This window comes from Nerophis lumbriciformis, linkage group LG11 (genome assembly GCF_033978685.3).
Source record: "Nerophis lumbriciformis linkage group LG11, RoL_Nlum_v2.1, whole genome shotgun sequence".
Taxonomy (NCBI): domain Eukaryota; kingdom Metazoa; phylum Chordata; class Actinopteri; order Syngnathiformes; family Syngnathidae; genus Nerophis; species Nerophis lumbriciformis.
The window spans coordinates 48,563,157-48,591,118 of NC_084558.2; the positions used below are offsets into that span (position 1 = coordinate 48,563,157).

Below are 27,962 nucleotides of genomic sequence, written 5' to 3' on the forward strand. Positions count from 1 at the left end.
GATTCATGACGACAAATGATCGTCACTTCCGGTTTGCCACACTTTGACACAGCAGCCATTGGTTACTTTACACTACAGCTCCTCCGCGGAGGGGACAACATATTCCTGTCATGGAAGTACGTCTCTGACCACTTGGAAACGAGGCACGTAAGGGTGGTGTTATGCTTTTTGTACAAATATACTACTTCCTCTCTGACTAAGCACATTTTCTCTACAGCCGGACTGGCGTAATATGGGCGTGACTGCTAATGCTAATGCTTCAAGCTAACGGCAAGCTAATGCTACACAGCCCCTGATCGTAAACGCAATCTTATTTGTTTGTGTTGACGCGTTAAATAAGATTCTACTCTTGTTTTTGTGTCTAGGGTGAGTGTTTATTTTTGTCTAAACTCTTAATCAAACGCTGTTTCAGCTGTTGGCTGAATCCGCCGTTGCTAACATCGATATAAATATACAGTGTTATTAATTGTGTACATGTGTATAAATGTATATATATATATTTGTATACACTGAACAAAATCATCAGCTCAACACTTTTGTTTGTGCTCCCATTTTTCATGAGTTCAACTCAAAGTTGTGAAACTTTTACTATATACACAAAAGACCTATTCCTTTCAAATATTGCTCACAAAATTGTATGTGAGGCCGGTTGGATGTACTGCCAAATGATCTGAAAGGCCTCTCAATTCACGGGCAACAGCTCTCCTAATTGTACTATATTACAATCAGTCTTGTACAAACCCTGTTTCCATATGAGTTGGGAAATTGTGTTAGATGTAAATATAAACGGAATACAATGATTTGCAAATCATTGTCAACCCTTATTCAATTGAATGCACTACAAAGACAAGATATTTGATGTTAAAACTCATAAACTTGATTTTTTTTTGCAAATAATAATTAACTTAGAATTTCATGGCTGCAACACTTGCCAAAGTAGTTGGGAAAGGGCATGTTCACCACTGTGTTACATGGCCTTTCCTTTTAACAACACTCAGTAAACGTTTGGGAACTGAGGAGACACATTTTTTAAGCTTCTCAGGTGGAATTCTTTCCCATTCTTGCTTGATGTTCAGCTTAAGTTGTTCAACAGTCCGGGGGTCTCCGTTGTGGTATTTTAGGCTTCATAATGCGCCACACATTCTCAATGGGAGACAGGTCTGGACTACAGGCAGGCCAGTCTAGTACCTGCACTCTTTTACTATGAAGCCACGTTGATGTAACACGTGACTTGGCATTGTCTTGCTGAAATAAGCAGGGGCGTCCATGGTAACGTTGCTTGGATGGCAACATATGTTGCTCCAAAACCTGTATGTACCTTTCAGCATTAATGGCGCCTTCACAGATGTGTAAGTTACCCATGTCTTGGGCACTAATACACCCCCATACCATCACACATGCTGGCTTTTCAACTTTGCGCCTATAACAATCCGGATGGTTCTTTTCCTCTTTGGTCCGGACACGACGTCCACAGTTTCCAAAAACAATTTGAAATGTGGACTCGTCAGACCACAGAACACTTTTCCACATTGTATCAGTCCATCTTAGATGAGCTCAGGCCCAGCGAAGCCGACGGCGTTTCTGGGTGTTGTTGATAAACGGTTTTCGCCTTGCATAGGAGAGTTTTAACTTGCACTTACAGATGTAGCGACCAACTGTAGTTACTGACAGTGGGTTTCTGAAGTGTTCCTGAGCCCATGTGGTGATATCCTTTACACACTGATGTCGCTTGGATGCAGTACAGCCTTAGGAATCGAAGGTCACGGGCTTAGCTGCTTACGTGCAGTGATTTCTCTAGATTCTCTGAACCCTTTGATGATATTACGGACCGTAGATGGTGTAACCCCTAAATTCCTTGCAATAGCTGGTTGAGAAAGGTTTTTCTTAAACTGTTCAACAATTTGCTCAGGCATTTGTTGACAAAGTGGTGACCCTCGCCCCATCCTTGTTTGTGAATGACTGAGCATTTCATGGAATCTACTTTTATACCCAATCATGGCACCCACCTGTTCCCAATTTGCCTGTTCACCTGTGGGATGTTCCAAATAAGTGTTTGATGAGCATTCCTCAACTTTATTTATTGCCGCCTTTCCCAACTCCTTTGTCACGTGTTGCTGGCATCAAATTCTAAAGTTAATGATTATTATATTTATCAGTTTGAACATCAAATATGTTGTCTTTGTAGCAGAATATGGGTTGAAAATGATTTGCAAATCATTGTATTCCGTTTATATTTACATCTAACACAATTTCCCAACTCATATGGAGAAATTGTTTTTTGCTTATTGTTAGTGATTTTTCTGTCTTTTCCTTCTACATGACAGCAAAGACCATGTTGGCGAGACTGTTCAGGCTCCACGGCCTGCTGGTGGCCGCCCACCCGTGGGAGGTGATCATCGGCACGCTGGCGCTCACCGTCTGCCTCATGTCCATGAACAGCCTGGCCGCCGGCGGCCACATGTGCAGCTGGAACAACTGTCCCAAAGTCGACGAGGTGAGAAGACGACACGTGTTTTTGTTTCCAATAATATGTTCAAGACCTACCTAGACTTAGTTGTATTTGTTTTTATTGACAGATACAGTTATGTGTTGTTTTCATAACTGGAAGCTAAACAGTAATGGTCCAAGCATGGATCCCTGTGTGATGCCATGGCTAACATCTTTGTTAACAATAGATACTAACTGTTAGCGATTGGAAAAATAGCATTTAAACCAATTTAAGGCGGTTCCTTTTATGTTAATGACATATCATCCGAGTGGGATTTTTTTTTTTACCTCGCCTCTGTCACCAAGTTCTTGCATGTGTGCGGTTCACTTGGTTTTCTTTAATGTGCGAAAGACCTGCTCACTGTGAAATGCACCTATTGCCAATTGTCACTACATAACACAGACATGACATTTTTCAACACACAACCTCGCATGTGTGTCCCCTTTTAGCAAGTCCAGAGCAGCGACGTAATCATCCTAACTGTCACACGCTGCATCGCCATCGTTTACATCTACTTCCAGTTCAAGAACCTCAGACAACTGGGCTCCAAATACATACTGGGTCAGTAGGATGCCATGTTTGAAGACATGTGCGCCACCATTAAAGCTCCCCTTATGTGGCTTTGACTCCCTGTCTCTCTCTCTCTCTCTCTCTCTCTCGCAGGCATCGCAGGGTTATTCACGCTCTTCTCCAGCTTTGTTTTCAGTTCAGTCGTCATCCATTTTTTTGGCAGAGAGCTGACAGGCCTCAAGTAAGTCTTCAGTAGAGATGTCCGATAATGGCTTTTTTGCCGATATTGTCCAAGTCTTTATTACCGATTCCGATATCAAACGATACCGATATATACAGTCGTGGAATCAACACGTTATTATGCCTAATTTTGTCTTGATGCCCCGCTGGATGCATTAAACAATGTAACAAGGTTTTCCAAAATAAATCAACTCAAGTTATGGGAAAAAAATGCCAACATGGCACTGCCATATTTACTATTGAAGTCACAAAGTGCATTTTTTTTTTTTAACATGCCTCAAAACAGCAGTTTGGAATTTGGGACATGCTCTCCCTTTGTAACGTGTTAGTCCCAACACTGCCTGTAAAGATTCTTAATTGTATAAAATAAAAAATAAAACTTTATTTTTATTTTTATTCTTTAACCTGTCCAGCCTCTCAGACAAATCATATAGTTGATGTAGATGATCTATATCTGCTGTACAGATTTACTTTACAAAAGAGAAGTGTTGGATACTTATCTTGTTGCCTTATTTGTATTTGACTTTATTAAATGTTTGGCTAGAATTTTATTAAACATAACCAGTTTTCTTCGAAGTAATGGATACATTTATTAGAGCTGTTATCTATTTTAAGGAGGAATGTAGTTAATCATAGAACTGGCACCCAATGTTATTAAGAAAAGTATTAAATGATAAATCAAGAATCGATTCTGAATCGAATGGTTACCCAAGAATCGAATCATACCGTCGGGTACCCAAAGATTCACAGCCCTAATAATTATCTATATCGACCGATATAAAACACTTACCGTATTTTCCGCACTATAAGGCGCACCTAAAAACCACAAATTTTCTCAAAAGCTGACAGTGCGCCTTATAACCCGGTGCGCTTTATTACGATTCATTTTCATAAAGTTTCGATCTCGCAACTTCGGTAAACAGCCGCCATCTTTTTTCCCGGTAGAACAGGAAGCGCTTCTTCTTCTACGCAAGCAACCGCCAAGGAAAGCACCCGCCCCCATAGAACAGGAAGCGCTTCTTCTTCTACTGTAAGCAACCACCCGCCCCCGGAAGAAGAAGAAAAAACGCGCGGATATCACCGTACGTTTCATTTCCTGTTTACATCTGTAAAGACCACAAAATGGCTCCTACTAAGCGACAAGGATCCGGTTCATAAAAAGACGCAATCTCTCCATCCGCACACGGATTACTACCGTATTTCACAGCAACTGATATTCCTGTGAACCGCACTGTGGAACGGGAGCACGTACGGTGAATATTCGCACCACAGGGAATGAGAAGTCATCCTTCACTGTGGTTCTAGCTTGCTATGCTAACTTCCACCCATGGTGATATTCAAAAGGAAGACCTTGCCAAAAGAGACCTTTCCAGCCGGCGTCATCATAAAAGCTAACTCGAAGGGATGGATGGATGAAGAAAAGATGAGCGAGTGGTTAAGGGAAGTTTACGCGAAGAGGCCGGGTGGCTTTTTTCACACAGCTCCGTCCATGTTGATATACGACTCTATGCGCGCCCACATCACAGATGGTGTCAAAAAACAAGTGAAGCACACAAATACAACACTCGCCGTCATTCCGGGTGGATTAACCAAAGAACTCCAACCGCTGGATATTGGTGTCAACAGGGCATTCAAATCACGACTGCGAACGGCGTGGGAACAATGGATGACCGAAGGCGAACACACCTTCACTAAGACGGGCAGACAGCGCCGGACGACATACGCCAACATTTGCCAGTGGATCGTAAATGCCTGGGCAGATATTTCGGTCACAACTGTGGTCCGAGCTTTCCGGAAGGCAGGATTCACAGAACTACTGGACAACAACAGCGACACTGACTCCGATGACTTCGACGAGACGGAACCGGCCATTTTGGATCCCACGCTTGCGCAACTTTTCAATTCGGACACCGAAGACGAAGAATTCGAAGGATTTACGAATGAAGAATAACTTCAGAAAGTGAGCGCTATGTTTATTTTGTGTGTTGTGACATTAACGTTCGAGCAACATTATGTTGCTATTGCTCTACACCATTTTGAATTTTACTATGTTTGTGATTGCACATTTGCGTACATTTTGGGACAGAGTTGTTAGAACGCTGGTTTTCAATATATTATTAAAGTTTGACTGAACTATCTGACTGTTTTTTTGACATTCCCTTTAGCGCAGCGTAGGCGCGGCTTATAATCCGGGGCGGCTTATTGGTGGACAAAGTTATGAAATATGTAATTCATTGAAGGTGCGGCTAATAATCCGGTGCGCCTTATAGTGCGGAAAATACGGTATATTGCGATACAGTTTTCAGCCATATCGCCTAGCCCAGGGGTCGGCAACCCGCGGCTCCGGAGCCACATGCGGCTCTTTGATCACTCTGATGCGGCTCAGCTGCATACTTCCCGACCCCTCCAATTTTCCCGGGAGACTTCCGGATTTCAGTGCCTCTCGCAGAAAACTCCCGGGATTAATATTCTCCGATTTTCACCCTTGCAATAATAATAAGGACGTGCCATGATGGTACGGCATTTAGCACTCTTTACAATCTGTATAAACAGCGTGCCAGCCCAGCTTCTTTTATATGCATCTTCTGCTTGCACACGTTAGAGACAGCAAGGCATACTTGGTCAACAGCCACACAGGTTACACTGACGGTGGCAATATAAAACAACTTTAACACTCTTACTAATAATGCGCCACACTTTGAACCAAAACCAAACAAGAATGACAAACACATTTCGGGAGAACATCTGCACCTTAACACAACATAAACACAACACCAAACCCCCCCTCCACCCCTCTGGGCGTCGGTTGAGGTGGGCGGGCTTTGGTAGCGGGGGTGTATAATGTAGCCCGGAAGAGTTAGGGCTGCATGGGATTCTGGGTATTTGTTCTGTTGTGTTTATGTTGTGTTACGGTGCAGATGTTCTCCCGAAATGTGTTTGTCATTCTTGTTTGGTGTGGGTTCACAGTGTGGCGCATTATTAGTAAGAGTGTTAAAGTTTTTTATACCGCCACCGTCAGTGTAACCTGTGCGGTTGTTGACCAAGTATGCCTTGCTGTCACATACATGAGCAAGCAGAATCCCCAAACAACGTGTAGCTGGGCCGGCACGCTGGTTGTAGTGGGCGCTAAATGCTGTACCATCACGGCACGTTCGAGAGAATAGTTGCCTTGAAATTCGTAGTCAGCCGGTAAAATCGGGAGGGTTGACAAGTATGACGCTTTTAGCGCCATTCATATAAGACCCGCGGGCAACATTCAATTTTCACATTAAGGTGTGGGCTGCGTGTGAGAACTTTGGTTTATACATAGCACAAAGCAAAAAAACAAAACTTTGTGTGCAGTGTTATTTCATTTCAAATTTCCAAAGATTTTTGTGGCTCCCATTGTTTTCTTTAATTTGTGAAACTGGTCAAAATGGCTCTTTGACTGGTAAAGGTTGCCGACCCCTGGCCTAGCCCTATATTATCCGAAGTTATCTCTTCTACTTGTGCTTGCATCAGCGTTAAAACGTTTAACCGCTTTTGCGTTGCGTTTCACGTCAGCTCTACAGCTGCCATGTACATGCGGTTAATGTTGTCATGTCTGCGTTGACCGCCCCAATGACTGTTCTCCTCTTCCTCCTGCAGTGAAGCGCTACCTTTCTTCCTCCTCCTCATCGACCTGTCCAAAGCCTGCACGCTGGCCAAGTTTGCCCTCAGCTCCAACTCTCAGGTGTGCAGGCGTGCGAGCCACGATGCACGATCTTCGTAATGCCAACAAGTTGTACATGCGTGGTGTGTGTGTGTGTGTAGGAGGAGGTGAGGGAGAACATCTCACATGGCATGGCCATCCTGGGCCCCACCTTCACCCTGGACGCCTTGGTGGAGTGTCTGGTCATCGGCGTTGGCACCATGTCAGGTAGGAGCGTCTTCAGTCTCTTTCGCTGGTTGTTAGGCACAGATTCCGACCTAACTGAGCTGAGTGCTTGTTTTGCAGGCGTGCCGCAGTTGGAGATCATGTGTTGTTTTGGCTGCATGTCGGTCCTTGCTAACTACTTTGTCTTCATGACCTTCTTCCCCGCGTGTGTCTCTCTGGTTCTAGAGGTAAGTATGGCAACCATAGCACGCTCACTAACTTTAATATTTCAACCGATAGTGGTACTCAATGGTACAAATATTCGATACTTTTCTGTGAGTTATTGTTTTAATAAATGTGCTGTATGTGTGTGCTCTTGGACAAGGTGTCGCTGAATAAGAGGTTGCCTACAGCCACAGATGTTACTACTAGGGATGTCCCGATCCAGGTTTTTGCACTTCCGATCCGATACCGATATTGTTTTTGCACTTCCGATCCGATACCGATACTGACCGATACAGATACTGGCCTATCCGAGCATGTATTAAAGTTTAAAGTTATTTAGCCTACTTAGTTGTCAGAATCATGTTGAAAAGGGTTTTAGTACTCTTGATAACAACTAGCCAGCTGAATTAGGTGAGTTTGAATAATACACAATGGTTGGTAACAAGAAACTGACCTGTTTATTCAAGGATAAACACAAAATAGACAAAAGTATACATGACAAACAGAAATGGCATCATTGAAACAAGGGCTGGGCAATATGGCCTTTTTTTAATATTGCGATATTTTAAGGCCATATTGCGATACACGATATATATCTCGATATTTTGCCTTAGCCTTGAATGAACACTTGATGCATATAATCACAGCAGCATGATGATTCTGTGTGTTTTGATTGATTGATTGAGACTTTTATTAGTAGGTTGCACAGTGAAGTACATATTCCGTACAATTGACCACTAAAGGGTAACACCCAAATAAGTTTTTCAACTTGTTTAAGTCGGGGTCCACTTAAATTGATTCATGATACAGATATATACTATCAGATATATACTATCATCATAATACAGTCATCACACAAGATAATCACATTGAATTATTTACATTATTTATAATCCAGGGTGTGGAGGGTAAGTGTCAAAAAGACAGCCAAAAGAGTTTGATATGAGAATAAATCTAAAGTTAAAATATAGGGTAGAAATGCATCCATTTGCAGGAAATGTAGTCTTGATTTTCAACATTTTCTTTTAAGGCTTGCATGTCTACATTAAAACATTCTTCTTCATACTGCATTAATATATGCTACTTTTAAACTTTCGTGCAGAGAAGGAAATCACAACTAAAAAAATCACAAATTTTTTCATACGGTGTTGATGTGTAAATTTTTGCCTCTGCATTTTGATGGTGTGGGCGTGTGGCACCGAACGGAGATAAGCGTCTCGACAGACGTTACAATTTTCTCTGTCGTGTCGGTGTGTCGAAAATTGTTATGCGCTTATTTTTTTATTTGATTTTGTGCGTGGCATATAATTGCTATGCGCAGAGGACGTTTAAACAGTGCGCAATTGCACAAGCGCGCACCTTAGAGAGAACGTTGGTCACACGGCTGCGCTAGCATCACAGCTAACGTTGGCCATGCTGCTACCTCTCTGCTCGGGGAGGGCTTATACTTATGTGACGTATGACGTGACAGTATGTGACGTGTGTAAGAAGGTGCGCTTGCTGTCTGTGAGAGGGAGACACAGAAAAGAGTGAGAAGAGCCTGTCGTGTAATGCCAGCAGCTAAAAGCAACTGCGTTAGAATCCACAGACCTGTGGATGTGTTGAAGGTGTGCTGGAAAATGCGGAACGGAAATTATAGGGAGCAGCAGAAAAGTGGAATGTACTATTTAAATAGGTGCGTTGGAAAACACGGAGCAGAGTTGTTTTTTTTAACTGGATCTGGATCGGCATTTTCCCATGCCTTGCCGATACGCATTTTTTTGCAAATATCGGCGGCCGATCCGATCCAAATATCGGATCGGGACATCCCTAGTTACTACTAATGTTTTTTGTGATATATTATTTTCTTTTGTCGACCACGTACCCTGTGGCTATGGATTTGACGGTTTGCTTAAATTGAGGTGTTATTTTGCTGTACTTCCATGCTAGTAATTGCTTTTCTTTGCTAATCAAAGCGTTTTCATTTATTGTGCGTGTGTGTGTGTGCGAGCAGCTGTCTAGGGAGAGTCGTGAGGGTCGCCCTATTTGGCAGCTGAGCCACTTCGACCACGTGCTGGCCGAGGAAGAACACAACAAGCCCAACCCTGTGACGCAGAGGGTAAAACTCATCATGGTGAGTGGTCTGCATTCAGCCCGGCAGATGTTTACCGGAGACATTTCGTAATCAAGACGTCTTGTCTTGTTTTCATCAAGTCTCTGGGTTTGGCTCTGGTGCACGCTCACACTCGACTGGCGGCCGAGCATCCCGGACACAACCGCACCGTGGAAGGATCGGTGCAGGAGAGACTGGAGTCCGCCGCCTCTATGCGTCCACTGCAGCTGAACGGGTAGAACGTCCAAAAAGTCCTCTTGTCACTCGGGTGCCGGCGTCCGTGTCTTAAACCCTGTCGTCCCCCAGCATGGACCTGGAGCAGGTGATCACGCTCGGCCTGGCGCTGCTCCTCGCCATCAAGTACGTCCTCTTCGAGCAGGCGGAGACAGAGTCCTCCTTGTCCATCAAGAGTCCCGGCTGCAGGGCGGACTTCAAGAAGACCACCAGCAACACTGCAGAAGAAGAGTGTAAACGTGTGTGCGGCGAGACAGGTGAACCCTTTTTGTTAGAGATGTCCGATAATGGCTTGTTTGCCAATATCCGATATTCCCCAACTCTTAATTACCGGTTCCGATATCAACCGATATATACAGTCGTGGAATTAACACATTATTATGCCTAATTTTGTTGTGATGCCCCGCTGGATGCATTAAACAATGTAAATTTACCATGAATTGATTAACGTGGACCCTGACTTAAACAAGTTGGAAAAACTTATGCGGGTGTTACCATTTAGTGGTCAATTGTACGGAATATGTACTGTACTGTGCAATCTACTAATACAAGTTTCAATCAATCAATCAAAAACAAGGTTTTCCAAAATAAGAGAACAACTTCAACTCCAGTTATGGAAAAAAGTGCCAAAATGGCACTGCCATATTTATTATTGAAGTCACGAAGGGCATTATTTTTTTTAACATGCCTCAAAACAGCAGCTTGGAATTTGAGACATGCTGTCCCTGAGATAATCCTAATACCCACTACAACTATGGGAAATACTATACTTTGACTTTCATAAAGTCCATTATTTTTTTATTTTTTTTAAACATGCCTCAAAACAACAGCTACAAAAACAATGAAGGCACACAGCTTCAGTCCAGAGTATACTAGAGCATATTTGCCAACCTTGAGACCTCCGAATTTGGGAGATGGGGGTGGGCGGGGGGTTGGGGGGTACAGGGGGTGTATATTGTAGCGTCCCGGAAGAGTTAGTGCTGCAAGGGGTTCTGGGTATTTGTTCTGTTGTGTTTATGTTGTGTTACGGTGCGGGTGTTCTCCCGAAATGTGTTTGTCATTCTTGTTTGGTGTGTGTTCACAGTGTGGCGCATATTTGTAACAGTGTTAAAGTTGTTTATACGGCCACCTTCAGTGTGACCTGTATGGCTGTTGATCAAGTATGCATTGCATTCACTTAGGTGTGTGTAAAAGCCGCATATATTATGTGACTGGGCCGAAAAGCGGACGTTACGACAGGTTGTAGAGGACGCTAAAGGCAGTGCCTTTAAGACATGCCTCCAATAATGTTGTCCGTTAGAAATTCAGGAGAATGGTTGCCCCAGGAGATTTTTGGGAGGGGCACTGAAATTCGGGAGTCTCCCGGGAAAATCGGGAGGTTGAAACCGATCCTAATAATTTCCGATATTACATTTTAAAGCATTTATCGGTCGATAGTATCAGCATGCCGATATTATCGGACATCTCTACTTATTGTGCTCATGAACCAACGAGGACATTCCTCTAACTGTCCCGGTCGTCCACAGAAGACAGGATTGGACCTCCAGCGGCTGAAGATTGTACAGCACGGAGCATCTCAGATGGAGCACCACGGACTTTGGAGGAATGTCTGGACGTCCTCGCTGATCCCCAGGTGAGCTTCTAACTCCGCAGAAAAAAAAACGTGTTTGGTTTAAAGATCGACCGATTATTGGCACCGATATTTGGCATTTGGATCTATAACGGTATCTGCCTTTTTTCATCGGTATTTGCAAGGGTTGTTTGCTAGTAAAGTACCACGGTACTAATTAATCAAAAACGGTACAATACTACTTTTTCAAAATACCAGTACTTTTTTTTTTTTTTTTCAACGACATGATGTGCGCTGCTGTGACAATGCTGGCATACAAGCCGCGGCGCATGTTAGTCAACACACGCACACACAGCACTTCATGCAAGCAGAAACAGTGTGAAGTAGGAGAATGGACGTATTTAGGCTTTAAACCTAACGATAAAGGTGGAGCTATAAACACCGAAGCACTCCACTGCAAGTGGTGCTTTAAAACATAGCTAGCTAGCGGCTGCGGTCTCTCCATAGTGTTTTAGCAACTTGTAAATGACTAATCCTCGCCTCCATGGTGACAAGTAAACTACGTTTCTTACAAATATCCTCCCTGCACGACGAGGAATAGCTCAACATGTTTCACTACACACTGTAATGGTATACAATAGCGGATCACTGACAGCAGGCTAGCGCTCCTGAATGTAAACAAAAGGGTAGGTCTAAACAGATATCGATTGTAACGATATCAAGTACAAGATCCATATCTTGTCGATACAATGATTACATCAATATTTTTTATCATCACAAAATCTTTCATTTTTTAAAATTTTTTATTATGTCTATAAACTCAGGAAATACATGCCTGGTCGCATGAGGACTTTAAATATGACCAATGTATGACTCTGTAACTACTCGGTATCGGATCGATACCCTGTGTTATCACCCAAAATGTATGTAAAGTATCAAACAGCAGTAGAATAATTGTTTCTTACCTTTTAACAGAAGTGTAGATAGAACATGTTAAAACAGAATATAACCAGATATTATCAGTAAATGAACAAGTAGAATAATAATACATTTTTTACAGCTTGTCTCTCATAATTTTGACAAAATAATAGAATGAGAAATGACACAATATGTTAACTGCATACGTCAGCAGACAAAGTATGAGTCTTTGTTTACTTACTACTTCTAAAAAGTTAAGTTTCCTCGTATGTTCACTATATTATTTATTGCCTAAATTGTTCTTTGATTTCAATAAGAAACATATGTTTAATGTATCATAAGATTTTTTGTTAAAATAGTGCAAATGTTTTCGTGATCCCCTTTATTTAGAAAAGTATCAAAAAATACATTTTTGATCTCTGGTTTGGTTTTTAGTGTCAGGGAGTGAAGGCTTTACTTGTCGCCTTTCAGCTAGGAGCCCGTTGCCTGAGCGACTGCGAGGTGATGAGCCTGGTGGCGTCCCGCGGCATCCTCAACTACAAGCTGGAGTCTGTGCTGGAGACACCAGAGAGGGGCGTGGCCATCAGGAGGGAAATGTTGTCATCGAAGCTTCCAGTCGCCTCCGCCTTGTCTTCACTTCCTTATAAGGACTACGACTACGCCAAGGTGGACGCCAGATCTGTTTCTGATGGTTATCCAGTTCTACAGAAAGCAGGTTAACTTGTGTCCCCTGGTCCGACAGGTGATGGGTACCTGCTGTGAAAACGTCATCGGCTACATGCCGGTGCCGGTCGGGGTGGCCGGTCCGCTCTTGTTGGATGACCAGCAGTTTTACGTTCCCATGGCGACCACAGAAGGCTGCCTGGTGGCGAGCACCAACAGAGGCTGCAGGGCTCTCTTTGTAAGCGTCCAACCAATCTCTTGCTGACGCGCCTTTTATCGGCTTTTACTGACGCTCTGCTACCTCCTGCCCAGCTGAGCGGGGGCTGCCGCAGCAGGGTCCTCGCTGACCGCATGACCCGGGGGCCCGTGGTGCGCCTGCCCTCGGCCTGCCGGGCCGCCGAGGTGAAAGCGTGGTTGGAGAGCAGCGACGGCTTCTGCGACGTCAAAGAGGCCTTCGACCAGACCAGCAGGTTTGCTAACGGCACTCGTTCGACTGGACCTCTCCTGACAAATGCGTGTCCTTGCCAGGTTCGCCCGTCTGGATAAATTGCTTGTGAGCTTAGCGGGCAGGAACCTCTACATCCGCTTTGAGTCGCACACAGGAGACGCCATGGGCATGAACATGCTGTCCAAGGTACCACTTTGTTTCTGTTTACTTTGATACCAACATGCAAAACATTGAAAGCTGCTTTTTTTTGCGTCATTATCGAATACTCGACAACACTTGACGAGCCGCGTCAATTTTTGGCGCCTGAGCACTGAGTCAGCGCTGAATAAGGGGAAAAAAAAGATCCAGTAGGGATGTAACGGTTATATAGATTATATTATGTATTACGGTATCAAACTAAAACTTGGTGCGTAGTTTTTTTCTGGCTCTTTTACTTTGTCGGGTCATAAATGAATCTTTCAGCACATACACAATGTTGACATCTATAGTTATATTTTGATAAACAATCATAGATTCATCTTTCAGCACATACACAACATTGGTATTTATAGTTATATTTTGATAAACAATCATAGATTCATCTTTCAGCACATACACAACATTGGTATCTATAGTTATATTTTGATAAACAATCATAAATTAATATTTCAGCACATACACAATGTTGGCATCTATAGTTATATTTTGATAAACAATCATAAATGAATCTTTCAGCACATACACAATGTTTACATCTATAGTTATATTTTGATAAACAATCATAAATGAACCTTTCAGCACATACGCAATGTTGACATCTATAGTTATATTTTGATAAACAATCATAAATCTTTCAGTACGTACACAATGTTGACATCTATAGTTATATTTTGATAAACAATCATAAATTAATATTTCAGCACATACACAATGTAGACATCTGTAGTTATATTTTGATAAACAATCATAAATGAACCTTTCAGCACATACGCTATGTTGACATCTATAGTTTTATTTTGATAAACAATCATAAATCTTTCAGCACGTACACAATGTTGACATCTATAGTTATATTTTGATAAACAATCATAAATTAATATTTCAGCACACACACAATGTTGACAGCTATAGTTATATTTTGATAAACAACCATAAATTAATCTTTCAGCACATACACAATGTTGACATCTATAGTTATATTTTGATAAACAATCATAAATGAATCTTTCATCACATACACAATGTTGACATCTATAGTTATATTTTGATAAACAATCATAAATTAATCTTTCAGCACATACACAATGTTGACATCTATAGTTATATTTTGATAAACAACCATAAATTAATTTTTCAGCACATACACAATGTTGACATCTATAGTTATATTTTGATAAACAATCATAAATGAATCTTTCAGCACATACACAATGTTGACATCTATAGTTATATTTTGATAAACAATCATAAATTAATCTTTCAGCACATACACAATGTTGACATCTATAGTTATATTTTGATAAACAATCATAAATGAACCTTTCAGCACATACACAATGTTGACATCTATAGTTATATTTTGATAAACAGTCATAGATTAATCTTTCAGCACATACACAATGTTGACATCTATAGTTATATTTTGATAAACAATCATAAATCTTTCAGCACGTACACAATGTTGACATCTATAGTTATATTTTGATAAACAATCATAAATTAATATTTCAGCACATACACAATGTAGACATCTGTAGTTATATTTTGATAAACAATCATAAATGAATCTTTCAGCACACACACAATGTTGACATCTATAGTTATATTTTGACAAACAGTCATAGATTAATCTTTCAGCACACACACAATGTTGACATCTATAGTTATATTTTGATAAACAATCATAAATTAATCTTTCAGCACACACACAATGTTGACATCTATAGTTATATTTTGATAAACAATCATAAATCAATCTTTCAGTACATACACAATGTTGACATCTATAGTTATATTTTGGTAAACAATCATAAATTAATCTTTCAGCACACACATAATGTTGACATCTATAGTTATATTTTGATAAACAATCATAAATGAATCTTTCAGCACACACACAATGTTAACATCTATAGTTATATTTTGATAAACAATCATAAATGAATCTTTCAGCACATACACAATGTTGACATCTATATTTATATTTTGATAAACAATCATAAATATTTCAGCACGTACACAATTTTGACATATGTCATTAATATTTCAGCACATACACAATGTAGACATCTGTAGTTATATTTTGATAAACAGTCATAGATTAATCTTTCAGCACATACACAATGTTGACATCTGTCATTAATATTTCAGCACATACACAATGTTGACATCTATAGTTATATTTTGATAAACAATCATAAATTAATCTTTCAGCACATACACAATGATGACATCTATAGTTATATTTTGATAAACAATCATAAACAAATCTTTCAGCACAAACACAATAGTTATATTTTGATATAGTCCGGAACAAACACGTTACTCGTAAACGCTGCATGCAACAACAACAACAACAACAACAAACATAGCAGTAGACGCGAAGTTTAATCATGAAATACAACCTTACCCGAACATGATTTATCCGGGAGTGCCTTGATACCAATTTCTATGACTCAGCCACACACAAAGAAGTTGTAGACCTCCATGCTTTTACAAGTTTCATCTGTTTTGTCGTGAAGAATGATGTCTGGAGCACAATAGTTCCATATGTCTGGGAACACAACCAACGTATAATCCTTGATGTCACTCCACAAATAATTTGTTGATAAAAGTATATGGATCTATTCCACTACATAGTCCGATTTATTTGCTTCTATCTGCTTTTTCGCAGGAAGATTTAAGCCTCTTTTGTACTCCGATAGTTCACACGCTGCTTGCTGCACAACAGCCAGACGTAATACAAGTAATTAAAAGAGAATGAGAGGTGTATTTTGCGTCATTCTGTAATCAAATACAAGCGGTCACAAAAGTATTTGCTGCGTGAGAGCGGAGATCCGCCACCACAAGCCCAGAGAGGGTGAATTATCACAGAAGGGAGAAAACCCCTCGAAGAGTTTGAGTTTGAGTTTGAGTTTATTTCGAACATGCAAGTATACAACATGATACGCCAAACTTTATCCCTTCCATAAGTGCTAGGAAAACACTCTTCTGTCGTTTGAACACCCATGCTTTACTTATTTCACTAGAGAGGCAAAGTATGACATTTGTTGAACACACCTTTTTTTTATGGCACATTGTAGAAATATAATAAACAAAACAAAAATTGGTAAAGATTTAGCAAAACGGAAAAAGCTGAAATGTTGACATTAAAAACAAATAGAAACACAAAGATGTGTCTTTAAATATACAGTACAAGCCAAAAGTTTGGACACACCTTCTCCTCATTAAATGTGTTTTCTTTATTTTCATGACTATTTACATTGTAGATTGTCACATCAAAACTATGAATGAACACATGTGGCGTTACACTGCAAAAACTGCAATCTAAGTAAGATGAAATATCTCAAATAAGGGTGATATTTGCTTATTTTCTGTCTGATAAGATAATTCTTCTCACTAAGCAGATTTGATGTTAGAGTGTTTTACTTGTTTTAAGTGTTTTGCTCCTAAATGATCTCAGTAAGATATTACAGCTTGTTGCTGAGATTTGATGACCTATATTGAGTAAAACATGCTTGAAACTAGAATATCAACTGTTGCAAAGCTGTGTCTTTAACACTCACAAGTATAAAATTACTTTTTTTATTCCAAGTATGAAAAAAAAAATCATGACTTTGACACAATTGTGTCTCATAATTAAAACAGATGACAGCCAAATTGACTTTGCTGTTTTATTTTCAATGAAACAATAGAAAATACGTACTTGTATAGTAGTACAGTTGTTATTAGTGAGAATATACGTATTTTAAGGTATTTTTGGGTTCATTGAGGTTAGCTAATTTTACTTGTTTTGGAAAGTCTTGACAAGCCAAATGTTCTTGTTTTATTGGCAGATAATTTTGCTTAGTTCAAATAAAATACCCCTAATTTTTGTATTTTTTTTTCTTGTTTTTGAACACTGACTTTTTGCAGTGTATGTACCGTATTTTTCGGATTATAAATCGCTCCGGAGTATAAGTCGCACCGGCCGAAAATGCATAATAAAGAAGAAAAAAAACATATAAGTCGCACTGGAGTATAAGTCGCACTTTTTGGGGAAATGTATTTGATAAAAGCCAACACCAATAATAGACATTTAAAAGGTCATTTAAAATAAATAAAGAATAGTGAACAACAGGCTGAATAAGTGTACGTTATATGAGGCATAAATAACCAACTGGTATGTTAAAGTAACATATTATAGTAAGAGTCATTCAAATAACTATAACATATAGAACATGCTATACGTTTACCAAACAATCTGTCACTCCTAATCGCTAAATCCCATGAAATGTTCTTCCTCGGTGTCGCTTCTAAACAACTCTGCCAATTACAAAGGTAGATGTCAAGTAGCTGGAGTATTTTGGTTAAGCCTCCGGGGATGATGGCAGGTATGGAGTTTAAAACTTTTAATTTATTTTTAAACTGTGGCGTGATGTGCGCTCGCATGCTATCCATCACAAGCAGAGCTTTGCGTGCTCTAAAGAAGCCATCCGGACGCTTAATGTAGCACTTTGTAAGCCATAGGTTCATCATTTCTTAATCCATCCACCCCATATTTTACGGTAATGTGATAATAATTTCACACATAAGTCGCTCCAGAGTATAAATCGCACCCCTGGCCAAACTATGGAAAAAAAACTGCGATTTATAATCTGAAAAATACAGTACTTCACAAAAAAAGGTGAAATAACTGAAAACCGGTTTTATATTCTAGTTTCTTCAAAATAGCCACCCTTTGCTCTGATTACCGTACTGCTTTGCATACTCTTGGCATTTTCTCGATGAGCTTCAAGCACACCTGTGAAGTGAAAACCATTTCAGGTGACTACCTCTTGTGAAGTTCATTGAGAGAATGCCAAGAGTGTACGAAAATACTAATCCAAGCAAAGGGTGGCTATTTTGAAGAAACTAGAATATAAAACATGTTTTCAGCTACCGGTATTTCACCATTTTTTGTTAAGTACAAAACTCCACATGTGTTCATTCATAGTTTTGATACCTTCAGTGACAATCTATTATGTAAATAGTACAGATGTCCAATAATATCTGGCTGCCAATATTATCGGCCGATAAATGCTTTAAAATGTAATATCGGAAATTATCGGTATCGGTTTCAAAGTTATCGGTATCGGTTTCAAAAAGTAAAATGTATGACTTTTTAAAACGCCGCTGTGTACACGGACGTAGGGAGAAGTACAGGGCGCTAATAAACTTTAAAGGCACTGCCTTTGCGTGCCGGCCCAGTCACATAATATCTACGGCTTTTAACACACAAGTGAATGCAAATCATACTTGGTCAACAGCCATACAGGTCACACTGAGGGTGGCCATATAAACAACTTTAACCCTGTTACAAATATGCGCCACACTGTGAACCCACACCAAACAAGAATGACAAACACATTTGGGGAGAACATCCGCACCGTAACACAACAGAACAAATACCCAGAACCCCTTGCAGCACTAACTCTTCCGGGACGCTCCAATATACACCCCCCCCCTCACCCCCAACCCCGCCCACCTTTACCTCCTCATGCGCATGTCCCAAATTCCAAGCTGCTGTTTTGAGGCATATTCAAAAAAATAATGCACTTTGTGACTTCAATAATAAATATGGCAGTGCCATGTTGGCATTTTTTTCCATAACTTGAGTTGATTTATTTTGGAAAACCTTGTTACATTGTTTAATGCATCCAGCGGGGGCATCACAACAAAATTAGGCATAATGATGTGTTAATTCCATGACTGTATATATCGGTATCGGTTGATATCGGTATCAGTTGATATCGGTATCGGTTGATATCGGAATCGGTAATTAAGAGTTGGACAATATCGGAATATCGGATATCGGCAAAAAAGCCATTATCGGACATCTCTAGTAAATAGTCATGAAAATAAAGAAAACGCATGAGGAGAAGGTGTGTCCAAACTTTGGGTCTGTACTGTATGTTGTAGCCTTTTTATTAGCCTACTTCATTACACATGACTCACCAGAAGACTGGGTTTCCTTCGTGAATCTCTGTCTTAGCTGATATTGCTATTAAATTTCTGTGCAAAATGATTTTGAAGCATTGCCGTCTTAGTTTTGAAACACTTTCAATAAAGTAGTGACTTTATAAGTACTTTGGTTTAGTTTTTTTTTTTATTGGGCAACAATCCGGCTGGCACCATAAACTTGGCCAAATATTGTAAACGTCTTTACTTGACTGAATCATGAATGAATCAAAATGACCCAACAAGTCTGACTTGGATCAGTAATACACTTTTTGTCATGAATATTCAAGGATAAAAGTTGACTTCCCTGCTTAAAAAAAGGCTTATTTACAAATTCAGGGCTGCGAGAAGGCTCTGCTCAGGCTCCAGCAGCACCACCCCGACGTGGAGGTCCTCTCCGTCAGCGGCAACTACTGCACCGACAAGAAGTCCGCCGCCATTAACTGGATCTTGGGCCGCGGCAAGTGCACCGTGAGCGAGGCCACCATCCCCGCCACGGTGGTCAGGGAGGTAAGGGAACGCCTCCGCTTCCTGAATATTGTTTGTGGCCTCCCGCTCACACGTGGTACCATCGCGTCAAGGTTCTGAAGAGCAGCACGGCCTCCTTGGTGGAGCTGAACATCAATAAGAATCTGGTGGGTTCGGCCATGGCGGGCAGCATCGGCGGCTTCAACGCGCACGCCGCAAACATCGTAGCGGCCATCTTCATCGCCTGCGGGCAGGTGAGTCATCGCCAAAGTTTTATAACGTTCTAAAATCACTATCACAGAAAAAAAGTGGAATAAAAGCGCATGCAGGAGAAATGTAAGGAGAAAAAGTTGCAATGTTGACTCTAATATCGCAAAGTTATGTCCCCAAAAATAATAATGAATCAAAATCAATCTTGTTATGAATTATTAACTTATTGAAGGCTCTACCTACTTCACATCGAATATTCCACTTTGAAATGTTTTTTTCTGGAAAAATAATGCATATTGTGTGTTTGCCAACTTTTCGATGACAAAACGGCATAAAATAAACATACAAAATAAAAAACATTTAAAGAATATTAAAATAAAAACTTAACGGGACTAAAGTTGAAAGTAAAAAGAATGTATTTTTAACACTTGTGAGTGAGTTTTTAGTGGGATTTTTTTTTTAAACTGCCATTGTTCAGCAATTAGTCATGAATCAAAATCAATGTTGTTATGAAGTATTGACCTATTAGAGGTTTCAATTAGTTCACATCATATATTACACTTTGAAATGTTTTTTGGGGAAAATATTGCATATTTTGTGTTTGCCATGAAGTTTTTCGATGACAAAAACTGCATAAAATAAACAAACTAAATAAAAAACATTAAAAAATACATTAAAAAAAAAACTTATCAACAGGACTAAAGTTAAAAGTAAAAAAAATATATATATTTTTAACACTTTTGAGTGAGTGAGTTTTTCGTGGGATTTTTTTTAAACTGCCATTGTTCAACAATTAATCATGAATCAAAATAAATCTTGTTATGAATTATTGAACTATTACAGTTTCCAATTACTTAATATCAAATATTCCACTTTGAAATGTTTTTTCAGGGAAAATATTGCATATTTTGTGTTTGCCATAAAGTTTTCAATGACAAAAATGGCATAAAATAAACAAAATAAAAAAAAACATTAAAAAAAATACAATAAAGAAAACAAAAACTTAACAGGACTAAAGTTGAGATTAAAATGTTTTATTTTTAACACTTCTGAGTGAGTGAGTTTTTACTGGGATTTTTTTTTAAACTGCCATTGTTCAGCAATTAATCATGAATCAAAATCAATGTTATGAATTATTGAACTATTACAGGTTGCAATTAGTTCACATCAAATATTACACTTTAAGATGTTTTTTAAGGGAAAATATTGGTTATTTTGTTTGCCAAAAAGTTTTCAATGACAAAAACAGCATAAAAAAAAATAAATGAAAAACTACTTATAATCAACAGGACTAAAGTTGAAAGTAAAAAAATTTATTTTTAACTGAGTTTTTACTGGGATTTTTTTAAACTGCCATTGTTCAGCAATTAATCATGAATCAAAATTAATCTTGTTATGAATTATTTAACTATTACAGTTTCCAATTACTTAACATCAAATATTCCACTTTGAAATGTTTTTTCAGGGAAAATATTGCATATTTTGTGTTTGCCATAAAGTTTTCGATGACAAAAACGGCATAAAATAAACAAAATAAAAAAACATTAAAAAAAATAAATAAATAAAAAAAAAAACTTATCATCAACAGGACTAAAGTTGAAAGTAAAAACAATTATTTTTAAAACTTCTGAGTGAGTGAGTTTTTACTAGGATTTTTTTTAAACTGCCATTGTTCAGCAATTAATCATGAATCAAAATCAATGTTATGAATTATTGAACTATTACAGTTTCCAATTAGTTCACATTAAATATATTACACTTTGAAATGTTTTTTCAGGGGAAATATTGGTTGTTTTGTGTTTGCCGTAAAGTTTTCAATGACAAAAACAGCATAAAATAATAAGTAAATAAAAAAAATAAATAAATTAAAAAAAAAAAAAATATATATATATATATATATATATATATGTAAACTTAAAATCAACAGGACTAAAGTTGAAAGTAAAAATAATATATTTTTAACACTTGGGAGTGAGTGAGTTTTAGTGGGATTTTTTTAAACTGCCATTGTTCAACAATTAATCATGAATCAAAATCAATGTTATGAATTATTGAACTATTACAGGTTGCAATTAGTTCACATCAAATATTACACTTTAAGATGTTTTTTAAGGGAAAATATTGGTTATTTTGTTTGCCAAAAAGTTTTCAATGACAAAAACAGCATAAAAAAAAATAAATGAAAAACTACTTATAATCAACAGGACTAAAGTTGAAAGTAAAAAAATATATTTTTAACTGAGTTTTTACTGGGATTTTTTTAAACTGCCATTGTTCAGCAATTAATCATGAATCAAAATTAATCTTGTTATGAATTATTTAACTATTACAGTTTCCAATTACTTAACATCAAATATTCCAATTTGAAATGTTTTTTCAGGGAAAATATTGCATATTTTGTGTTTGCCATAAAGTTTTCGATGACAAAAACGGCATAAAATAAACAAAATAAAAAAACATTAAAAAAAAAAAAAAAAAAAAAAAAAAACTTATCATCAACAGGACTAAAGTTGAAAGTAAAAAAAATTATTTTTAAAACTTCTGAGTGAGTGAGTTTTTACTAGGATTTTTTTTAAACTGCCATTGTTCAGCAATTAATCATGAATCAAAATCAATGTTATGAATTATTGAACTATTACAGTTTCCAATTAGTTCACATTAAATATATTACACTTTGAAATGTTTTTTCAGGGGAAATATTGGTTGTTTTGTGTTTGCCGTAAAGTTTTCAATGACAAAAACAGCATAAAATAATAAGTAAATAAAAAAAAAAAATAAATAAAAAAAAAAAAAAATATATATATATATATATATATATATATATATATATATATATATATATAAACTTAAAATCAACAGGACTAAAGTTGAAAGTAAAAATAATATATTTTTAACACTTGGGAGTGAGTGAGTTTTAGTGGGATTTTTTTAAACTGCCATTGTTCAACAATTAATCATGAATGAAAATTTATGTTGTTATGAATTATTGAACTAATAAAGGCTCCAATTACTTCACATTGAATATTACACTTTGAAATGTTTTTTCAGGGAAAGTATTGCATATTTTGTGTCTTCCATAAAAACGGCATAAAATAAACAAACAATAAAAAAATTAAAGAAACTTATAATCAACAGTACTAAAGTTTAAATTAAAAAAACAAACGTATTTTTAACACTTCTGAGTGAGTGAGTTTTTACTGGGATAAAAAAAAAATTAATCAAAATCAATGTTATGAATTATTGAACTATTAAAGGCTCCAATTAGTTCACATCTAATGTTACACTTTGAAATGTTTTTTTCAAGGAAAATATTGGTTATTTTGTGTTTGCCATAAAGTTTTTGATGACAAAAACGGCATAAAAAAAAAAATATATATATATAATAATAATGTTTAACTTATTTTGAGTGTGCCTCTATTGGATCTCTGAGAATTTTACTGTTTTTTTTGTTTGTTTTTTTTAATTAAAAATAATGAATTAAAATCAATGTTATGAATTATTGAACTATTTAAGGTTTCAATTACTTTGCTTCAAATATTACGCTTTGAAATATTTTTAAGGGGAAAATATTGAATATTAAGTTTTCTGTGACAAAAAAACGGCATGAAATAAACAAACTAAAATAATAATAAAAACTTATACTCAGCTGATTTACAGTTGATCCAGAAAAAGTGTTGAAAGTAAAACAAAAAAAAAAAACGTATGTGGGGCTGTTTTGGATCCCTGAGAATTATTGTGGGATTTAAAAAAACAACTTTATTGTTAAAAAAATGACAATAATAAATATAAATCAACATTGTTATGAATTATTGAACTATTTAAGGCTTCAATGACATTGCATCAAATATTACACTTTGAAAATGTTTTGGGGGGAATTGTTGCATATTTTGTGGTTTTGCCATAAACAAGTTTTCTTTAACAAAAAGGGCATAAAACATAAAAATAAAATCACTTATTTTTAACATCCCGGTTCCTAGAGACGGGAAGCCCTCAAGGTAAAAAAAAAAACCCTCCATGTATAATATTGGTTTTCAAATGGGCGCTTTTTCTTCAGTGGGAGAAGTTGTTGTTTATGAAGAGAACTGTTTGACGGCAGGACCCCGCTCAGACGGTGGGCAGCTCCAACTGCATCACTCAGATGGAAGCTGCTGGGCCCGACGGCCAGGACCTCTACATCACCTGCACCATGCCCTCCATCCAGCTGGGCACCGTGGGAGGGGGCACCAACCTGCCCCCGCAGCAGGCCTGCCTGCAGGTACCTTCCCTTTTATCTGCTACCTGCCGCTTGTCTGAGATACTTCCACTCCTTAATGCTTCAGTCAGGATTCTCACAGGAATGAGGCAAAAACACAAATACTGTTAAATTAAAAAAAAAAAAAAAAAAAGTACCATATTTGGTACACTGACTATGTCAGTGTAATGTTGTCATTTTTCATGCATGCCTGATAGAAAGTGCTGAAATGTACAAAAAAGCAGCACTTTTCAAACAGCGTTAGCTCCATGCACAAAAAATAATAGAGGGGTGCACAAAAAATCGATTCACACCAGAATTGCCTTTTTTTTAATTCATTCCGATTATAAATTGATTCCTTTTTTTCAAAAGTCGTTTTAAAAAGCTAGTTGTAAGAGGAAGGGGCCCGCTCCAGGAGTTGGGCTTGGCCCCTTAGTTCCAGTGAAAGGAACCAAAACATTTTGGACAATTCCATGCTCCCAACCTTGTGAGAACAGTTTGGAGCGGACCACTTCCTCTTCCAACATGACTGTGCCCCAGTGCACAAAGCAAGGTCCATAAAGACATGGATGACAGAGTCTGGTGTGGATGAACTTGACTGGCCTGCACAGAGTCCTGACCTGAACCCGATAGAACACCTTTTGGGATGAATTAGAACGGAGACTGAGAGCCAGGCCTTCTCCACCAACACCAGTGTGTGACCTCACCAATGCGCTTTTGGAAGAATGGTCGAACATTCCTATAAACACACTCCGCAACCTTGTGGACAGCCTTCCCAGAAGAGTTGAAGCTGTAATAGCTGCAAAAGGTCATATTGAACCCTATGGGTTAGGAATGGGATGGCACTTCAACTTCATATGTGAGTCAAGGCAGGTGGCCAAATACTTTTGGCAATATAGTGTATGTGAAGTAGGGCTGCAATAACTAATCAATTAAATCGATTATAAAAATAGTTGGCGATTAATTTAGTCATCGATTCGTTGGATCTATGCTATGCACATGCGCAGAGGCAATTTTATTTATTTATTTTTTTTAAATAAATCTTTATTTATAAACTGCAACATGTACAAACAGCTGAGAAACAATAATCAAAATAAGTATGGTGCCAGTATGCTGTTTTTTTCCCCAATAAAATACTGGAAAGGATAGAAATGTAGTTTGTCTCTTTATTAATCGATTAAGCGGAGTAAAAATCGACAGATTAATCGATTATAAAATTAATCGTTAGTTGCGGCCCTAATGTGAAGTCTGGTGTGGATGAGCTTGACTGGCCTGCACAGAGTCCTGACCTGAACCCGATAGAACACCTTTGGGATGAATTAGAACGGAGACTGAGAGCCAGGCCTTCTCCACCAACATGCGCTTTTGGAAGAATGGTGGAAAATTCCTTATAAACACACTCCGCGACCTTGTGGACAGCCTTCCACGAAGAGTTGAAGCGGTAATAGCTGCAAAAGGTGGACTGACATCATATTGAACCCTATGGGTTAGGAATGGGATGGCATTTCAAGTTCATATGTGAGTCAAGGCAGGTGGCCAAATACTTTTGGCAATATAGTGTAAGTGAAGTAGGGCTGCAATAACTAATCGATTAAAATCGATTATAAAAATAGTTGGCGATTAATTTAGTCATCGATTCGTTGGATCTATGCTATGCGCAGAGGCAATTTTATTTTATTTAAATTATTATTTATTTTTTTAATAGAATCTTTATTTATAAACTGCAACATGTACAAACAGCTGAGAAACAATAATCAAAATAAGTATGTTTTTTTTTTCAATAAAATACTGGAAAGGATAGAAATGTAGTTTGTCTCTTTATCAATCGATTAATCGAAGTAAAAATCGACAGATTAATCGATTATCAAATTAATCGTTAGTTGCAGCCCTAATGTGAAGTCTGGTGTGGATGAGCTTGACTGGCCTGCACAGAGTCCTGACCTGAACCCGATAGAACACCTTTTGGGATGAATTAGAACGGAGACTGAGAGCCAGGCCTTCTCCACCAACATGCGCTTTTGGAAGAATGGTGGAAAATTCCCTATAAACACACTCTGCAACCTTGTGGACAGCCTTCCCAAAGAGTTGAAGCGGTAATAGCTGCAAAAGGTCATATTGAACCCTATGGGTTAGGAATGGGATGGCACTTCAAGTTCATATGTGAGTCAAGGCAGGTGGCTAAATACTTTTGGCAATATAGTGTATGTGAAGTAGCCATCCTCACGTCTTGTGAAAACAAATTTCACAATAAAAGGCTAACGTTTGTTTTGTTATTGTGTAAAAAGCATGACGTGTTTATACAATTTGACATGGAAAAGAAGAAAGGCTGTAGGTGAAGATTGTGAAGACAGCGCCCTCTTGTGGCCACCTTTGTGTGTCAGATGCTGGGAGTGCAAGGCAGCAGGCCCGAGCAGCCGGGAGAGAACGCTCGTCAGCTGGCTCGCGTGGTCTGCGCCACAGTCCTGGCGGGGGAGCTCTCCCTCATGGCGGCCCTCCAAGCGGGACACCTGGTCAAGAGTCACATGACCCACAACAGGTGAGACGCCAAACCCCGCCCCTCGGTGTATCGCTGGTCTCACTCACCTCCCCCACTCTCTCGTCTCTCAGGTCCAAGTTGAACTTGGCACAAACTGTGTCTGCAAATTGTGGAGACGCCGTGTGAGCGACCTCTTTGCTGTGGACTCCACCTCCTCCTCCTCCTCCAGTGCCTGGCAATAAGGTTCTCTCTCCGCCGTCTCCTTTGTTGTGAGACTAAGACCAGCAGCGGCTGTTTAGTGTGGAAGCCGAAGCCATAACAGTCCCGTCTATTCTAGAATATTAAATGATCAGTTGTAGACGGCGAGGGTTTATTCTGAACAAACTATGTACAAAATACTGTTACAAAACACAAACATGTGAAATGTCACCAGAAAATGTTGCAACATTGACACTAATACCACAAAACTGCCATGTAAAAATCATCCATCCATTTTCTACCGCTTGTCCCCTCTCGATCCTGTCTCAGCTGCTTTCTTATTTATTGATATTTCTAAACACTTTTATGAGTGCATTTAGTTTCATTTATTTATTTGTTTAACTGTCATTACTTAAAAATAATGATTCAAAATCAATGTTGTTATGAATTATTGATGGCTCACATGACTTCACATCAAAAAGGGCATAAAACACACAAAAAAAACTGTCAATGGAAGATGTGAAGTTGACTTATGGATATTAAAGGTTGAAAGTCAAAATAATAATATATGACTTTTTTTTTTTTTTTACACTTTATTGACTGAGATGCTCCTGGGTGACCTTTAGTCTGATCTGTATTTATGTATTTATTTTTAAACAATCATTGCTCAAAAAAAGAATAATAAATTAAAAATAATAATGAATGTTGTTATGAATTATTGACCCATTTAAGGCTCCAGTTACTTTACTTTGAACATTTTGTGGTTTTTCCTGGTTCAACTAGAGGGTTTTGACAAAATAGCAGGGGGGTAGAGGTGCTGTAAAACATTTAAAAAATGTAGATTTGCAATTTATAGACATTTAAGTGTTGAAAGTAAAAAAAAATAAATTAAAAAAAAAATAAAAATATATATATATGTATATATATATATATATATATGTATATATATGTATATATAACTTATTTTTAACGCTTAAAT

The 27,962-nt window shown here is 38.2% G+C and overlaps 1 protein-coding gene across 4 annotated transcripts; it reads left to right on the plus strand.

Moving 5' to 3' along the window:
• Nucleotides 1–27,783, plus strand: LOC133610287 (3-hydroxy-3-methylglutaryl-coenzyme A reductase-like). Of its 4 annotated transcripts, XM_072914160.1 has the most exons (21): nt 38–143; nt 218–366; nt 2,325–2,494; nt 2,938–3,049; nt 3,152–3,239; nt 6,866–6,950; nt 7,031–7,136; nt 7,215–7,321; nt 9,292–9,411; nt 9,492–9,625; nt 9,697–9,881; nt 11,151–11,257; nt 12,584–12,778; nt 12,855–13,013; nt 13,088–13,245; nt 13,304–13,409; nt 19,740–19,910; nt 19,982–20,122; nt 24,175–24,333; nt 26,691–26,845; nt 26,917–27,782. In XM_072914160.1, exons 3-21 carry the CDS (start codon nt 2,333–2,335, stop codon nt 26,969–26,971), a joined length of 2,505 nt encoding a protein of 834 aa, XP_072770261.1. In that variant the 5' UTR covers nt 38–143; nt 218–366; nt 2,325–2,332; the 3' UTR covers nt 26,972–27,782. The 4 variants fall into 4 exon arrangements, with proteins under 4 accessions (XP_061822251.1, XP_061822421.1, XP_072770261.1 ...); XM_061966267.2 differs by lacking the exon at nt 218–366 and having other exon boundaries at nt 1–143; nt 11,154–11,257; nt 26,917–27,783; XM_061966437.2 differs by lacking the exon at nt 218–366 and having other exon boundaries at nt 1–143.
• The last annotated feature ends 179 nt before the right edge of the window (nt 27,784–27,962 follow it).

What these genes read in the sequence shown, in the direction of transcription:
- LOC133610287 (XM_061966437.2), top strand. Translation starts at nt 2,333, where the DNA reads ATGTTGGCGAGACTGTTCAGGCTCCACGGCCTGCTGGTGGCCGCCCAC. An exon ending in CGTCCACTGCAGCTGAACGG is followed by an intron (nt 9,626 to 9,696) that starts GTAGAACGTCCA and finishes GTCGTCCCCCAG; the next exon opens with CATGGACCTGGAGCAGGTGA. An exon ending in GCATGAACATGCTGTCCAAG is followed by an intron (nt 13,410 to 19,739) that starts GTACCACTTTGT and finishes TTACAAATTCAG; the next exon opens with GGCTGCGAGAAGGCTCTGCT.